Source organism: Vidua chalybeata, chromosome 4, assembly GCF_026979565.1.
Source record: "Vidua chalybeata isolate OUT-0048 chromosome 4, bVidCha1 merged haplotype, whole genome shotgun sequence".
Taxonomy (NCBI): Eukaryota; Metazoa; Chordata; class Aves; order Passeriformes; family Viduidae; genus Vidua; species Vidua chalybeata.
The window spans coordinates 23,794,356-23,812,693 of NC_071533.1; the positions used below are offsets into that span (position 1 = coordinate 23,794,356).

Below are 18,338 nucleotides of genomic sequence, written 5' to 3' on the forward strand. Positions count from 1 at the left end.
CCTGCAATTTGTGGTTTGAAGCTGATTGCAAACTGTGAAGGTTTTGTCACACTAAGACATCTATAAAGACTTCCTCTATGTGAATTTTCCTTCCTCTAATACTGCTTGAATTCATTGTGCAGCCTTTCCTTCAGGCAGAGTCTCTTCATTTTGGACACCTGCATTCCTGGAACTGGTACTTAGGAAATTCACATTTGAGATCCTTGCCATGTTTCACTAAAATCAGCCCCAAAGCAATAAAGTTCAGGTAGGGAAGGTGAACACAGAACTTTGGGTGGGCAAGAAGTACACATCATTTCAAAGTGGTTTGAAAAGGTTTGCTTCCTTTGAAAACTTATTTCAGAAGGTTCTTTCAGTTTTTCTGTAATCCTGTTTTATGGGAAAACTCCAACTACTTGTGGTGGGTCTGGCCTTTATTTTGAACTTGGAAGATACCACCTTGATTGATATATCCTAAATTTGGTAGCCAGTGCAGCAGTGAGCTGATGTGTTTGCAGAGTCTCTCATGGGCTGCTTGTTTTGACCTTCTTTTCGTTTTTGTTTTACTCTGCACCACTCCAAAAAATAAATACATGGCATAATATCGTGGAGGCGCTAATCATACCACACCAGAACACTTGATCGCTGGGGGACACCTCCCAGGTGCCTTCCGTCCCTGAGGGGCTTTTCTGCACAGGATGAGTGCGAGAGAAAACCAAACCCCGGCAACCTTGCACAGCTAGAAAGGCTCGACTTCCTCCTCGTTCCCCCCCCACCCCGACCACCCCGACAGCAGAGGGCTCTTGGGGCGGGTGACGGGGCGATGCCGGGGGGGTGGGTGTGTGTGCTCAGGGGAGGATATGGGTGGGGCCCAGGGGGCCGCGGAGCGCCCCGCGCTTCCGTCCCGGCGGCGGCGGCGGCCGGGACAGAGCCCTCGGGCCGGGGCTTCGGTGGCCGGGACAGCGCCCGCAGCGGAGCCATGAGCCCGGCAGGTCGGTGCGGGGCGGGTTGCGAGGGCGGGGAGGTTCCCACGGGGTGTTGTGTCCCGGTGCGGTGCTGGGGATGGAGAACTTGCCCTTGAAAGTAGCTCTCAAGTGCAAGCAGCGTCTTGTCTCTCTCTCTAATGCATCTCTTACGGTGTCGCAGTACCAACGTAGCTTTGCTGAAGAGGACGAGATGTAGCACCAAGAAGTTAGGAAATTAAAGAAGAAAAGCTGTACGAGCAACGTTAATTCGGTCCTACATGTGTATCTGCTCTGGGATAGTCTTAATTGGCTAATCATGTGTTGAGTCATTACTTAAAAATTGATCGTCCTCTTGCAGTCTCTCAGCTCTCCATATGGGATCCAGCCTGGACTGTACAGCAAAACCGTGCTAGACTTTGCACAGGAATATTAATTCCTTGTTTATGCTTTTATTGGTGTTTATTGCAATATTTGGGTGCCTCAAAACTGTTAGTGTGTATTTTGTTACTCCCTTGGTAATGTGGAACACATTATCCCATTGACTGGTGGAAAAATTTGATTAAAATTTAAAATTACTTCTGAAGTCCTCATGTAAATCAGAGGCAGCCCTTAATCTGAACCAGAAACCTGTGACTCCATGTCCCTGTGTCCCAGTCATGTTCCCCTATTCACAGAAATACTGTCTATTTACTGCTCCCATTTTCTTCATGTGTCTTTGCAAGGCTCAGCAACACTTAAATCAAGCCAGTGACTGCCAAGCTGGGCACTCAATAAAAAGGAAATGAAAGATGTGTAGCCAGATACCAGAGGTTTGACTGACCTGCTCGTGAGGAGCTCAGCCTTATTTTTGTGATTCTTCTATTAGGTGGGACAATATTTTATCCTCATTTTCTGAATGAGGAATCAAGAAAGAGAAGTCTGAGGACCTGCAAAGGTGACTCAGTGCTTTGTTTTCTGTTCTGATTCATCATTTTAAATGACTGCTTCTGATGTCAAGACAGGTTTTTTGCCAAGTACTTCATATTTTGTATCATTTTATGACATCAGACTAACCACATTAGTTATTAGTTATCGAGTGCAGCTTTGTAATGACATTAGCTTTGCAAGCCATCTTTACCTACTACTCTCATTATACAGATAAAAACACCAGGGAAGAAAGGCAAAGTGACTTTTCCAGCTGTTTTGTAATGTTAGTTGTTGGTAAAATATCAAAACTCAGTACTGTTTTGCTTTCTACCTAGAGCTGGTGGTGAAATGGGTATGGTTATTGTACTGGTTGTTTTCTATCTAGACCCAACTTCCAGTATTGCAAGCATCTTTAAAGAAGAAAAAACTGCATATATGAGCAAAACTACATTTTAATAGCATTTCCAAATATGCATATGCTACCCCAATTATTAGGCAGACTGATGTTTGTGGATGTGAACAGTCAGCAGGGCAGTATTCTGATAATCACAGCAGTATGCTCAGTGATTGTTCTGTATCAATGACAGGATACCACTGTGCATGGCCTGGGGGCATATAGTTTGGAGTCTGGATCTTGGTGAATAAAGGCAGTCAAATCCTGAGTATGCATGTGAAATAGCAGGAGTAATTGCTGAGTAAATATGTAGGAACACCAAAGAGGGATGGCTGCTTTCCCAGCTGCTCACAGCCAGTTCCACACGTTGGTAGGGGAAGAAGTAACAGTAGGCTCAGCCAGCAGAGGATGCTCTGGCCTTCTACTCTGGCGTCATTTGTCTGTCATTTTTTCACGTATTGCTCTGTGTAAGCTTCATCCACCTGCGACCTCCACGCACAAACCTCTCTCCTGCAGGTTTGCCACAGCATCAGACCTTTTATCTTTTATAGAAAGAGCTCTGTTGTCTACAGAGGTGCATAGAAGTATGTTTTCTCCTGATGGAACAGCATCTGTGAGGTACTGGGGTTGCTTCAGGTGGATTGCCCAAAGCCTAGTCTAGCTCAAATCTGAAAGCTGTTTGGGATGCTTGGTGGGACAGACAGGCTTGTTACTTGTCAGAACTCCATAAAGGACCTGAACCTAGATGAATTTTATGCAAATTCCATTAAAGCTGCTGTAGCTAATAGAGATAAAACATCTGTAATGCATGATCTTTGATGACCTCTGCTTACCTTTGAGACAGGAGGCACTGACAGGATAACTTCATTGCTATGCCATGTTGGAGTCATCACTCCTCTCCACATTCAGGAGTGTAATTATCTTCATTGAGGTCTTTCCTTGTGTGTCCTTTATTTACACAGTGTACATTTTTGTATCTTCAACTGTTTCTGGGTCAATGTTTATGTAAGTGGTGTTCTGGGAGGGAATCTAGACAGTGAACAGACACAAGTAATGCTTGGTTTTTGTTTTTCTCAAGAATTAGGGAGGGCTTGACTTTTTAGTAGACAATAATTTTTCAGCTCCTTCACTTTCAGGGGAAAAAAAGAGTTCTCAGACAATGATTTGATTCAAAATCCAAGAAATCTAGTGGTGGAGTTTGAAGCAGATTCAGTAATACCATCATAATACAAATCTTAATATTTATATTCAATATTAATAATTAAGTAATATTAATATTATTAATAATGTATTAGTAATTTGAGTATCAAAGAAGCCAGAACTGAAGTACCTCAAAGCTATAATTTGCCTTTGGAAGTGTTGGGATGCTCATTCAGATTCAAAAGTTGATCTTAACAAGCTGTGTTCCTTATGCTGATCCTCTCCCATCTCCCTTCTGTTGCAAGCAGCAATTACTGAAGTTTTCATAGAAGCAATTGATCACCCACATTTGAAAAACTGTAGCACTGATGCCACTGATGTTGTGATAAAGGTGAAAGAAAGCAACAATCTGTTTCTTAAAAGAAGAACATTTGTGCCTAGGGACTCAAAACCCACAGTGTGACTCTTTCCCTGTCTGTGTATCTCTTGAAGCTAGTCTCTGAGGATTTGATTAGTTTATATACTCTTTTATTTGCTTGTAGGTAATAAAGAATGTTTTATGTCCTCTAACAAGCTTAAGCGCCCCAATGCAAACAGCAGCAATAACGTATAATATAATTATATCCACAAGAGAGGTCCAGTGATTTCTATTGTTAAAAAAATTAAGTTGTGCTGACCTTTTTTATAAATCAAAATTAGACTACTGCAATGTGAACTGTAATTTGAAAACCCCCTATGTTTTATTAAATGTAAACAAAAGTAGTAATTTTAGAATGGTATTGAAAATTTTGTTTGAAACCACTGTGAAGATAGGAAGGGAGTCACAAATACCAAGATTTTAAACTGGAATCTAAATCATGTAATGATATTGATGTTCATTTAGTGTTTATTGGCACCCTGCATTGTAAAATAGCAAGGCTTTGTATGAAGCCACAGTGTATAATTTATGCTGTCACAGACCTAACAGTTAAGGCAAATTGGTCTACCATCCCCAACATTACTTTGTTTTTCAACGTTTCTGTGAGTTTTTGTGTACAGTTAGGTAAGAAGAGTCTTACACTTGTTTGACATGGAGACTGTTCAAGCAGAGGTACAGCTGAGTTTGGAAAGCACCCATTTATGTTTGGATCACATGCTTAACAGATGGAAAGGACTCGAAACTTTACACAGGTGTTTATAAATAGCTGCACTCTGTGGCTAAGGTTCACTGCTCTTGCTTCTCTGTAAGAAATAAAGAATTCATGTAAGACCATGAAACTGAAATGCAATGCCTTTGTCAAGTTTCATAGTTTTTTTTTTCTCTGTACCTACTGGTAAACTTACTTCAAGTGAGTTGTTTAATCTTGCAGGTCTTCGTAGCTGAAAAAAATGTATGGTGGTGTCTGGTCTTGCCCTGCATCCTTGGGTTTCCTTTCTGGGGAAACCAACATCAGAAAGGAGGCTTTCCTGGTTGTCAGAGTTTTGCCCTGATACCAAGTTCGGGTGAAACTGAATAGAGCAGCTGGATCTAAGAGCTAACACCTGGTCCTAGATCCCCTATTCTAGACATGCATAAAAGAGTTTCCTTACAAGAAATAATGTCAGACTAAAAGATAAACAACCTCCTGTCCTCAAACCTGACTGAGACCCTGTCACATACAGTTCAATTCATGCCTAAATGTGCTTTAGCCTCCACATTTCTCAGCATTGGGGACATGCATGTGTTGTGCCTCTCAAACAAAGCAAGGTATTTTCATGTCAAGGTATTTTCACTCCCTATTTGTTGTTATACTTGCTTCCAATTAAAAAGAAAAAACAAAACCCAAACCCAAAATGAAATATTAAATTGTTTTTTTGTTCTCTCTAGAGGGTGAGTGTGAAGTTGTGAAGAATAAATAATTCAAGTTTGTTTACTGTAGTCAGTAAAAAGTGGTGTTTGTTTTTCTTTTTGTTTTTAATATCAGATTAGAGAAACAATTGAAATAGTAAGCATTATTTATTTTCCAGTGGAAAATATCAAAAATTCTAGAAGCTTTGGGAAAAATGGAACAATGAATAGAATGACATTTATGAATTAAACTTTTAAGAAATAAGGTAATATATGCTAAACATATTTTTGTATAGTGTACCCTTCTGTTTTTCATAATTTTCATTTATTTGTGAAACATTTACAATTGAAATAGATGAAAGGAAAAAAATGATGGCATGCCTGGAATGAACATGGACAATTTTTAGTAATTTGAAGACTGGAAATAAAAGCCTTCATGTTAAGCAGTTCTGTGTCCTCTGTAAAAATGAAAGGCTAAATATAGTACAGGCTTCAAAGCAGTTTATTGCTAATATGCTAGTGAACATTAAATGAAAACAAGCAGTACTTTAATCAGAAGCCACAAGTGTGACGTGCCTCTGATTTATTAAAATTTGTGATTGAAAAGACTTGGGCACTTGCTTTTTGTTAAATTATAATATGCCTGGTGACAGAAATAAATTTCTTAAATTTACAAACCCATATTAATTGCAGAAACCAGGTATCTTCTGAGTTTGATTAGATTCCCTTTAAAAATATGAAATACTGGGGGAAACTAGTAAATATGCAGCATTCAGTATAAAGTCCTTCAAGAACAAAAGAATTTCCTAAGGAATTTTGTTAGTAAGATTATTTTGCAATATTTTCAGTAGCATTCCTGTAATTCAGTTGTGACTGAACTGTGTAGTGCTGTTCAGGAGTGCATGCTTGGGCTGATGTGCAAAAACTCCCAAGAAGGTGGCCAGTGTATCTCATGTTGTACAAGCAGACTGTCTCTACCTAGAAGAACTAGTTCCCATTGCAAACTCAGTTTATAGGAGCATTTTAAGAGGGAAAAAAAGAAAAAGTCCTCTGAAAAATGACTATTTGATAATTATTTTCCAACTGCGTTTTGTTTGAGGGAACTGAAATAAACAATTCATGTGAGTTATAGTCTCCATTCAAGTTTACTTCAAACTGTGGGAGAGTGAGATCCCACATGCAGCAGGGGCAGGGGCAGAGGCTGAAGAGGAGGCTGAGGGTGCCCTTCCAGGAGTTGGTTAGAAAGGTACCTCAGGTATACAAAAGATATGAAAGAAGGGATGAAGGAAAAGTAAAAGTACAGGCAAGGATAGTGGCACAGTTTTTACAACCCCCAATGGGAAAAAGTGCAGAGACCCCCAGGATCAAAGGGATGGACGCAGAAACTTCCCTGTCTTAATTTGAATTTCATGCCAAAGGGGGAACAATTTTTCAAATCTTCTTTTGATAAGTGGAAAAGATGAGCAGGTGCATTTTATTCAACCAATATTGGTGAATGTGTATATGTTTTATCTTCATAGCTACCTTTGCCCATTCCCTTCAAACACATTGTACAGGGTGGAGAGAGGCCACGAAGAATAACACATGACCAGTAAGTTGGCTTGTGTCCACTGAGTTGTTTTGTAGGTACACAGTTTGTGGTAATTGGGTGGCTGAGCCTCGTCCCCAGTGGGCTACAGCTGTGAAAAGCAGGTGAGCAGCATTGACAGCAATGAGCCATGGAGTGCCCAGGTGCACTGACCATCACCAAAGGGAACAGAGGGCACACAGGTGCCATGTAGGAACATGAGGGGTATAAAAGGTTGGGCTAAAGAACAAGAAGGGCAGATGCCTGAAGCCTTCTGATGAGGTATGGTGTTGCTCTGTATGGGTGAATGCTTAAAGCCTTCTGAAATTGTGTGGTGCTACTCTGTGTATTGTGGCCATCCCAACTGTGACATTGTTTTATACTTTTTCTGTGTGACAATATTCATTGCCTTTGGGAGGTTTTTGGTTTGTTTTTTTTTTTTTTTTTAACCCAGTTTAAAACTCTGTGCTGACTGGGTGCAGCAAAACTGAAGCGCTACCATGAGCTGGGTGAGTTCTCTGGCTTGCCCAGATCCTGCTGTTGAGGAGCCAACTCCTTGAGAAGAAGATGAATGGAGGGACCAGGCTGGGAGTGAAGCTGTAGGAAAGTCTGCTTTGCATCCCTGACTAGTCAGCCTAGTAACGATGTGGTGGGGGGTGCTGCAGGCTGCTCCCCACTGAGAACTGAGTGGGGCAGAACATCAGGGGTTGCTTGAGGTCACACAGGTTACTTGAGATCATTTGTGCTCATCTGAGGTCATTGGAGTCCCTGGTAGGGAGGGGATACTTGAGGTCATTTGGGCTGACTTGGACAGAAAGCCCCCTTAGCACAGATGCTGCCTTTGGCCTTTGCTGTTCGTAACAACCAACCGGGACAGCAGAGACAGCAGTCAGGACAGCTGGGCATGTGTGGACCCATCATACTAGTGTCAAGGTCTCTTAATACCCTGGAGGTTTGTACTTCTCAGCTGAAGAAAAGGGTCTGCACAGCCTGAGCTTCTGAACTCTGGGGTTCTGTATATGTATACTACTCTGGTAGTAGTTTCAAGGGGGGATATGTGGTAGGTGGTTTGAGGAGGCTGTACCTTCCTAATGCCTCAGCCAATGGGGAAAGGAAAAGGGCAACATATGGCTGGGAGTTTGGGATAAAAGAAGGCTGTGCCCTCTGAAACATTGAGAGAGACAACCCAGTGAGTGTGTGCCCCAATGGGCTCTCTCCCTTTACTTGTTTATTCTAATAGAGTTGCAGGACTCCTCTGTCTCCTTTTTGGCCATAAACTTCTGGCATTTGTGGATTTTCCTGATAAAAGCAAGGCCTTCAAGTAAGCCAGATAGATGTCAACATCTTTACGAGTGTCCACATGATTCTATCTCTGTCCGAAACGTAAACTCTAGCAGCTTAATCTTACTTGAAGTATCTAAAGGTAATTTGCATTTCAAATTCATCTGAATCTTTTTAAACAGTATTTTTGAAGATAGGCTGATACTATGAGAAAACTTTTATAAAGATTTAATCAAATAATAGAAGTGGTCTTGCTTGGAAAGGATGTTCTATAATATCTGGAAAATCTAATAAAAATGCACAAAATTCAATATAACTTTTTCCTCCACCCCCCTGAGATGTCTATTTGTAGATACTTCACCGAGTCTCTGGCTGTTGTAGACTTCCTACCTCTAAACATGGAAAGCTGATTCCCCAGCCTACTAGTGTGTCTCAGAATATTTAATCAACGAAGCCTTGTTGCTGTGCACTATCAAAGGAAATTTTGCCTGTGTTTTTAATCAAAACTTTAAGGTTCTTATACATGCATTCTAGTTTTTTAACACAGTAATCTTATCATTAAGACTTTCAAATATACTCTTCTGTATCAATTCCATTCCCTGTTCAAGACTAGCTCTTTTAGAGGAGGCCAAATCTGATTTGGCCTTGAATGAAATAGTCTCTAATGATTGAACTGGGGAAAATGTATTTTCAGTGAAAGTTTAGGCCAGATCCTACATTTAGCAGTTTGGAAACAGAAGAATTTTCTGTTTAAAGGGTCCATTCAGGACAGTTTCATTTTAATTTTCTGCTAGTGTTCTTGCCAAGCTATTGTCAGCTGGTTTTCTAAGAGAGTTTAAAAACAGCTATGTTTCATTGGCAAACTTAATAGCCAGTATTTCAACACGGATGCTTATAGAATTCATTAAAATGGCAAGCCATGTTTCTGTATCTTAGCTTGTAAATATATAGTGTATACCATAGTTTTTGTACTCCCACATGCTCTTAAGTCCAGGCTCGTTTTGAATGACATGTATAATAATGAATAGCATTCATTTTGAACACAATCATGCCTTAAATAACATAGTTAGAAGGCAGAACTACCCTTTCAAACTGTGACAACTCATTCATTGGATGTAACCTATTGGAGACTTCTGTGAAAAGCTAGTCCTTTTTATCAGAAATCAAGGGTTGAACATTAACCTAAAATACTTGAAATATTATAAAAGCTAATTACATTATTTTATTTCTCACCACAATTATGCCATAGATGAGCATTGTAACATTTGAATTTCCAAATGTACGTGCTCTCCCCTAAACAATGCTTTGCTTAATAAGTGAAAAAGTTTTCACTGTTGTGTAACAAAAACTAATCCAGTACTGGATAAATGATAGTTCAGAATCTAAGTCTTTATCAAAGTGTAGAAGTCTTTAGAGGAGTGTTTCCAAACTTAGGTTCCTTTACTTTTATAGGTTTTTATTTCTAACTGAAAGATCAGAATGATGAAAAGTTTCTCAAGAGGTGTAAGCACTGTCATTTTTTGAAATTGACTCTTGAACATGTTGTTTTGTTTGTGGATATTTCTCTTCTTGGTATAGTCTAAAATCTGGATCACTGAATTTTGATATCATAATAAACATTTAATTTAAGAAAGGTTTCATTTTGTTATGGTCCTGATTAGCCAGGCCAGGTACCTGCAAGGGCATTAAACACTACAGGAACATATGGCACTGCAGTCTGTGCCAGCTCTTAGATTCAGTAAAAGTTCCTTTGCTCAGGTGTCTCTTGAGGCACCTGCTTGAGGCACACACACAAGTGTGCCTGAGAGAGTGGGAGCTCAGCTTCATGCTCTTGTTAGAGTATTCTAGCACTGACTGGATGTGGTCAGGGAGCACGCTAAGAACTTTTTTTTCCTAATGCTGCAAGGCTACTTCCACATTGGTGAGTAGTGTTCCCTACTAAGCAGGATGTGCAGAGCTCAGCAGTAAGGCCTGAGAGCCATGCAAGGTACATTGAAGAGAGTTTATTTTAGACATGCTCTAGTTTGGCCTTTGCAGGCAGTGCATGTGAGGTGTGCTTCTAAATATTTGAGATGTTTGTGCAGTCACAACATTAATCTGCAGTAAATGGAAAATGGAACATGGGCAGAATAAACTCCAGAGGAGGAAAATTAAAACTGCACGTTGTGTTTCATACCTCTACCAAATGTGCAAGTAGTTACTGCTGAACAGCTGGCACTCGGTAGTGTGTTAAACTGTGAGATCCTGAGGAGTCTTACGTTAGACACTAATTAAATACAAGTACAATGACCATGGTGATAGACCTATGACAGCATCAACCTGTTTTAAGGTTTTCTGAATGCTTAAGAGGAAAGTAAAAATTTATTTATACAGATTTGGTCAAACAACAAGGGACTTGATGATGTAAAAAGCAGGATGCTTTATAATTCTTTGGTCCTAGCCTGGCTACCTCAAGCTTCTGAGTTTTACTGTATTTGAAACTACACAGGTTCTGACTGTAGTGAGATAAGGTCTAATTTGGTCTCAAAAGCAGTTCAGGAGAGATTTGTTTTCACTTTCTTTTCTGTACCTTTCTAACTAGAAATGGATGACAGTGTGCTTGAAAAGGTGGAAGTACTGGTGAGATACTTTTCTTCCAGAGTACATAATTGTGTAGACATACTTTTCTTGTTTCTATCCCACAATAAGGCTATACTGCAACAATAGCAATGTATGGCAAATATATGGCAAGTATTGTATGGTAAATCTGTTTGCAAGAAGCTCAACATATAGAATTGGTTTATTTCCAGGAAGCATCCTTGTGGTCTAAAGCAGTAGTAGTTATACAAAATCTTTCTGAACGGTCTCCCCACTAGAGGAGGATGCAAAATTTTTACTCAGGTAACTCTCCAATTTGTTCTTATTTTAGGACCAGTAATAATATTGGGAATTTATTTTGCAAGGGGGGGAAGATAATTGCATGTGTTAAACTTATACTGAGGACATACTCTTATTGGAAAAGTGTCTTTTGAATCTCGTGCAAGCTGTGGCATGCATTTGGGCATCACAGTCAATTTTGCAGGCATGTGGTTACATTTGTGAAGGCAGGGTGGCATTCATTTAACGAAGCTGTTTGCTTTGTCTGATGCACAGAAATACAAGTAGTTTGTTATATAGCTACTCTGAAGAACCTTTGTCTTAAGGTAGTAGAGAGGAAGCAGAGATGGGTTTAATATAGAGAAGTCAACCTTCCGCTGAAGTTGTTCCTGAGTGTTTTATTTAGCTTGGTTTTTAACTCACTGTTAGCTCTGTCATTGCTCATTTTATGAAGCTGCACATTTATGTAATGATTTTCTACTTCATTTACTTCCTTCTGTGTGCAACATTAGTGTGAATGCTGTTAAAAAGGTCAAAACAAAAATATAAAGTGGTTGCCCAACACTGATCAGAGATTTGTCTTGGGTTGTTCTGTTGTTATTGTTTGGGTGTTTTTAGTGACTGTCATGTATTTGTCAGAAAGGGAGGAAAGAAACAAGCTGAAACTGGAGGACAATTTCTTCTACAGCCTCATAACTTAGACATGTTATGCATCAAACAAAAAACTGCTTCTCACATTTACTTAAATTTCTGGATGAATGCTCAAGTAACTAAATTGTACTAAAAATGGATTTAAAATCAGTCTGCAAAAGCAGGAGAAGATCAAGCCATCTAATTTGTGGGGTCTCAGACTTACAAAAGTCAGTATTCTGTCTTGTGGCAAAGGAAGCAGTAGGTTTAGAAACCCCAGAAGTGTGGATGATACACTGGAACAGGTTGCTCAGAGAAGCTGTTGATGCCCCATAAAAGGAAAGATTCATGGCCAGGTTGGATGGGCCTCTGAACAACCTGGTCTAGTGGAAGGTGTCCCTGCCCATGGCAGGGACTAGAAATGAGATGGACTTAAAGGGTTCCTTCCAATACAAACCATTTTGTGACTGCTCTGAGGAAGTTCAGCCAGATTTCTACAGATTTCTAGTGTCAATGGTAAGCTGTAATTTAGGAATTGTTGTGATGTCATCTATGGTTAATTCAGTGTATTTGATCACATTACAAATTCAGGGACCAAAAATCTCTGAGCATGAATTGCAATAAATGATGCTATTTATTGATAAACATTGCCTGATGATCAGTGTCTGTCCAAGTCCCTGGCATACAAATTAAACTACTTCATGTGTAAGACACTTGCCTTGTTTTGTACATGAGTTGCCACGGTGTGACCCTCCCAGATCATAGCTGCTGGAATCACAGCAACTTAGCTAAAATTTTATTTCTTGCAACATCAGTGGATTTTTGATTTATTGTGTAAGCACTATTATCTGAAATATATTCTCTTGTGGTAGAGGTAAATGTACTGAATTTCATGAGACTGTTTTCCCTAAATAATATCTGCAGAGCAGGTATTCCATTCTTTGTTTTTTATTTTGAAGGAATTAAAATTAAGAATTTGTGAGAAATTGAAGTAACAATGGAATCAAACAGGATAGATGAAAAAAGCAGGAGAAGGCAAAAGAAAAACAAAGACACTGAATTTAAGTCAGTAGAGTTTAACTGTAATCATAAATCCAAAATTGCCTGCACTAAGTCAGGATGAGAATGTCTAAAGGGATCCTGACAAGAGAAACACTGGCAATTAACAAAATTCAAATCAAGAGGATGCTTTGGTCTGCCCTAACAGGACATTTTGAAATTAAGGGTTTTTTTAATATTTCACGTTTATAAAACCATAGTTATAGTGTAAGGGAGATCTTCAGGTGGTGGTTGCATGTGTTAATGCAAACTTGATACAGCTTCCTCAGGTTTTCCTGTGACTTTAAAGACTTGTTCAGGTTTCATGTGACCTTAAGGACTTGTTCCATGGCAATCATAAAACAGTAGCACATTACTCCAGCTCTTCATGCTGTCATTATGGTATATTTCTCTTCATTATTTGTTCATGTGTAAATAATTTCTCAATTACCTAATTGTTTTGTGCTAAAATCTACTGAAGGTGTGATTTGCTCTCAAAGAAGTGACTGGAATGATGGCAGATTTTGCCTCATTGCGATTGTGATGGAGGAGGAGGTCTACCTTGAAATAGAGAAATGGCTTCTGACCTCTATATCCCTATATCCTGTGTTTGTGTGTAGCGTTTTTCATTAGAAGCAGGAGCACGTGTCCATCAGTAGGTATTCAGCTGAAAGGATTCGTAGGACGCATCAGAGAGAGAGGCCTAAACCAGGAAATAAGGCCGTATTGCTTGATCAGAAACAGCTTTTTGGGCATAACGTTAGCTTTGTCATGTTTGATAGTCAGGAATTTTTTTGGTCTACCTTTGCCAAGTCAGTGCTGTGGAAAGACAGCCCAGGAATTTTTTTGGTTCCATGTTCCCATTGTTACTGTTGGGAAGATCAGTGGTTTTCTTTACAGGGAAAACCAACTGGATCAAGTGTGAACTGATGCCATTTGTACAAAAACTGTTTCTCTCTGTAGAACCTAATTTTGCCCACTCTAGACCTCACTAAGCTTAGTAAGAAGGATGAAGTCATAAGGCTTGATTTCATACCAATAGAGCAAGTGTTTGTTTTCACATACAATTTAGCAATTACCAACCAAAGGTACATAAAAATGAAAGTGTTCTTATTACATGCTAGTTAAATAGGCATTTGAGAATAGAAGTGCTGCCACTGCTGGCTAATACAGTGAGGGCAGGAATGCCCTTTGTTTTAGGATAATTGCTTGAATTGAAACAGGTGTACCACAGCACTGCAGCAATTTCGCTACTTTGTGATCTCACGCTAAAGTTTACAAGTGGCTTTTATAATTTATTTCCTTTACAGGAACACCTCAGAGAAGCAACATGAACTGCTTTGAAAACATATTCCATTATCTGCAAGTAGTTCTAAAGTGCTTTCTGCTTCCTGCTTTCAGTCCTTCCTGTGATGAATGCATTCTGGCTTGCTTCAGGGGATTTGCCTTGCAGAATTCCAGAAACCAAGGGCTGGAGTTGCGTTTTGAGACACATTTACTGGACGTGTGTGAGGTGTGCTGACTGGGAAAATCAATGCCTTCTGGATTGGGTGAGGGGCAGTTTGTTATGCTAAGGCCACTCATTAGTGCTGAATTAAACGTTCTCATTCTGTTTCCAGATGTCAGATTGCAGGGGTTGTTTGAAGTGCTAGTGAAACTTTTTCCAGTTTTTATCATATCACTGTTAGTGATCAGGGCAAGCAGTGTGAAGAGATGAATGGTTGAGTCTTTGTCAAAAGATTGTGAAGGCGCCAAGAGACTAAAAATCTTTCGATTCTAAAGTGTGTATGCTCATCCCACATACAGCCCAGATGGAAATAAATCTTCTTGAGATTAGAACAAAAGTTTTGAAAATTTCTGAGCAAAGAGGGGAGTCTGGGTTATTTTATGCTTCCTGATATTTCTCATGCTCCATTTTTGTTCATTGTGTCATGACCCTCATGACTATATCCATAGTCCTACAGGGTGAAGCAGGTGAGTGTAGTCAACTTGTAAAGTCTTTAATAGCTCTATCCTGGTACTGCTTGCCTGAAAAAAACAAATACTGCTTCTTTTTGTGTGAGTTCTTATCATGAAAAGATACTCATGATAATCCTGGAGAGTATAGTCTGCTATTCACAAAAGAATTAAAGATGCAATGGATGTCATTCCATATCACTTATGTTGCCCAGATTTTTCATCAATATATTATGAGAAAGTGAGCAAGAGCTTCAGTGTCTTTCCACTTCTCCTTTGAGATATTTACCTACTATACTTATTTCAACAAATTTTTGCTGATGGACAGTAGTTCATTGCATACTGACAGAGTTCATACATTTCTTTCTCTAATGTCTTTCAAGACTGATATTTTTAAAAAAATCAAACAACCTTCCTTTCCCCCAGTGAGGACATCTGTGACAGGAAGAAATAAAAGGGACAAATTTTATGCTTTGTCTAGCAGTTGATCTTGTCCTTTCTCAACATAGTGGTGGAGAACAATTTGAGAGGGTATTTTCTTCACACAGGTATCAAAGGCTGATGGGATTGAGGTGAGGATTGTAAACAGACTTGCATTACATTTTTCTTAGGGCTGACTGTGGCAGGCTTGGTATGTGGCTATAGGAGTTCATGGGCAGCTGAGTGAACAGCAGGGAATTTCATTGTCAGTCTCCACTGCCCTAACTGGAAAAGGCTCTGGACAACTCCAGCGGCGTGTCACTTTTTCCACCCTAACTGGCTCCCAAGAACACGGCAGCCAACCCGGAGAAATATGGTGATCCATCTTTCCATTAAAACATGGTTAAAAGTTGATGTTCAAACCTGACTTTTTTTCACCAGAATGTCTTAAGGTAGTGGGACTGTACAGCCAATTTTTAAACCCTATCCTAATTGTAATCAGCCTTATTTAAGTCTAACAAAGTCTGTTAGTGCGGAATTTTGGAAACAACTGTAATGAAATGCAGGTCAAAGATATCTAGAAGTAAAGCATTTCACCTACAAACCTTTACAAACTCCTGCAAACCTAAAAGACCTTTAAAAAGAAAGGGGATGAGTTGACACCTTTGGGGTGTCATTCTCAAAGATGAGTGTTACCAAGTGCTTCTTGATTATTCCTAAGCACACAGAAATTCTTTTACAAGATTACAAGTTTCATAAACTGAGATATCTGTTAACAAGCAGCTACTAGACCCCAATTTTCAATTTGTTTCCTTTGCCTTCCTGGTGTGTTTGGTGTATTGCAGAGTTCTTGAGGGTTTCTTTAAGTCTCTATTATACTTGTGCTTTTTTTCACTCTGCTATATCTTATAATTCTTGCCATAAAAGACATGGTCTTTTGCCCTATATACACAAGTTCTTGATTCCTGCTTGGTATCACAGGATCTCACAGTAGTCTCACAGGATCTAGCAGGTTTTCTCAAAGAGCCCTTCAAATGACATGAGATGTGCTTTCTTGGTCTACCATGCACCAGTAACTAGAGAAGAATTTTGCTTGTCAGAAGAACCCCTTTCAGGTTATGGATGACTGCATAAATTCTCTTCCTGTTTCTCACTGCTGAACTAATAATACATTTTATTTCTATGTTTGAGTCAGTTTCCAAGTAGGAGCAGATGAAGCACAGCTTAATTTTGTCAGGATATGATAGTTTCTATTACATTAACTTTCAGGGAACAAAATTTTTCTCAACTTATGTTACATTTCAAGTGCAGTAAATTCAAAGAACTATTCAGTAAGAGATTAAATAGTGAAGAGATAAAATATTAAAGAGATAAAATAATGAAGTGGAAAAAATTCTGGCTGAAAAGTTGAGCATTGTTAGTGTATATTCAGTACTGGGTAGTGTTGCATTAAAGCTAGACTTGATCTTTTTTTGTTTCAGGTAAAAATAATACTGTTCTAAAGGCAGAGTTTTGGTGGGCTTTAATTTTCAAGTAAGCTGCCCGCATATGCATCTTAGTAGAATCTCCGAAGGCAAAAACACTGTATCACAGGAAAAAGCTACTAGTGCATAGAGTGGATTTTTGATAGGGGACATCATAGTTACTTGTAGGGTAAACTTTGACTCCACATTTCAATTCAGGCAAGCATTTCAAAATAGTGGTATTTCATCTTTTGATACAATTGGCTTGAGATGCAAGCCTTACATTCCTGCTTAATATTGAAGTTAACGCTTAATACAGAAGGCAGATAAATGTCAGAAAAAAAATGCAAACTTATAATTCAAACCGTCCCTACATTTGGTTTCCCATAGGTAACTTGAGAGCACCTGCTGCTTGCTTCAATAAACATTGCACCAAACTGCAGTATGAAAAACCTTGCTCATCAGCATGGCTCTTCCCTCTGTACATAGATAGAAAAGACAAATTAAATAGGGGAGGCATATTGCATTAGAGCTTTGAGATGTGTGCTGCAGAGCCTTTATTCCATCAAGTGTGGTGTTAGATATATTTCACTCCCCATTTGTTATACAAATAAAGCTTTCTTTCTCATATATAAAAATCAATATAGTTAAGAAATGCAGTTGAGCCTTCAATAAACATCATAAAACCCCTTTCTCATTCCTGCTTAGCCAAGATCAAAGCTGCAGACTGGTGCAGATATTCCATATGGAAGTGGAATTACTTTGTCATCTTTTATCCTTTCAATGCATGTTTCTCACTTTTATCTTTAGAATTTCTTGAGTACTGAAGCCTTGTACTTTCCATTTACACAGGGGTGAATGAATATGAAATTCATTGTTTGAGTCTATGTGCATACCCAAGGTTTTTTTTCTTCTCATGCACTGTATGAAGGAACCCCTACCCTGTATGCAATTCTGGTTTTTTCAGTATTTTGAGAAGGCAGGAGGGTTTGCAAAAGTGCAGGAAAAAAAACCAGGAAGAGTTCTAGAATGTTTCCATTGTAGTCGGAAGAGTATTAATCCCAGTTTATAAACTGTAATGAAGGCAAGGCTAGGAGTCACTTCGTGGGAATCCGAAGACCTTAGGGGACAGATTTCTGAGAGCAGAACAGATGCTCCTTTAGGATTGCAGAAAGATATGAAATTATATTATGGCTGGAAATTAGAACAAAGTGTAAAGAATTAATTCTTAAAATTTCCTTATGGTGCAAGTATTGTCTTTATATCAATATTTTTAAAGAACCATTACTGTGCTTTTATTTAATAGGGACTGAAAATAGAAGGTACATGATTTTTCCATTTTCTGTGATAAGAAACTGTGTGGTCAGACTGAAAGAACTTTACAGCACTGTTAATACAGTTTCTTCTTTTGAAACTGTGCAGCAAGTCACAGCTTTTTGTTTCTACTTTGTATGTCTGTCTATGAGCGTTATGGAAGATCAGATGATATTCTGAAAACAACATTGCAGCAAGTAGATTTTTTTTTTTTTATCCCGGCATTATAAACCAAACAATTTTGCTCTGAGTTAAATGAGCAATACACTGCTATTTTTATTACTATTAATATTCAGCATTTCATCAGAAACAAGTATTTTTGATTGTTTCTACCACAGGAAATACAGTATTCACCTCTCCAAATACATTTTGACAAATATTACCCTGTTTTAATGTACAGTAAGAGTCAGTTAACTTGAAATATCAGCTGCTATAATGTTGAGCATGGCCCTTTATGGTTTCCTGTGACAGTAAACTTTGTGAAATGGTGAGGATTCACAAATCTTGCAAGGACTGCAACAGTCCTCCAAGCAGTTTGTAGACATATAATGAACTCAAGGGACTAAATGATAGAGTCCTTATTCTACAAGTTTCAATTGACTTTTGCTGGGTGAGCTTTCTT

The 18,338-nt window shown here is 39.0% G+C and overlaps 1 protein-coding gene across 1 annotated transcript in view; it reads left to right on the forward strand.

The window, feature by feature from the left end:
• Window positions 1-802: 802 nt before the first annotated feature.
• Window positions 803-18,338, forward strand: part of BANK1 (B cell scaffold protein with ankyrin repeats 1) — a 137,178-nt gene continuing 119,642 nt past the window's right edge. Inside the window, exon 1 of the mRNA XM_053941621.1 lies at window positions 803-971. Within this exon, the coding sequence (XP_053797596.1) occupies window positions 803-971 (169 nt within the window). The remainder of the gene's footprint in view (window positions 972-18,338) is intronic.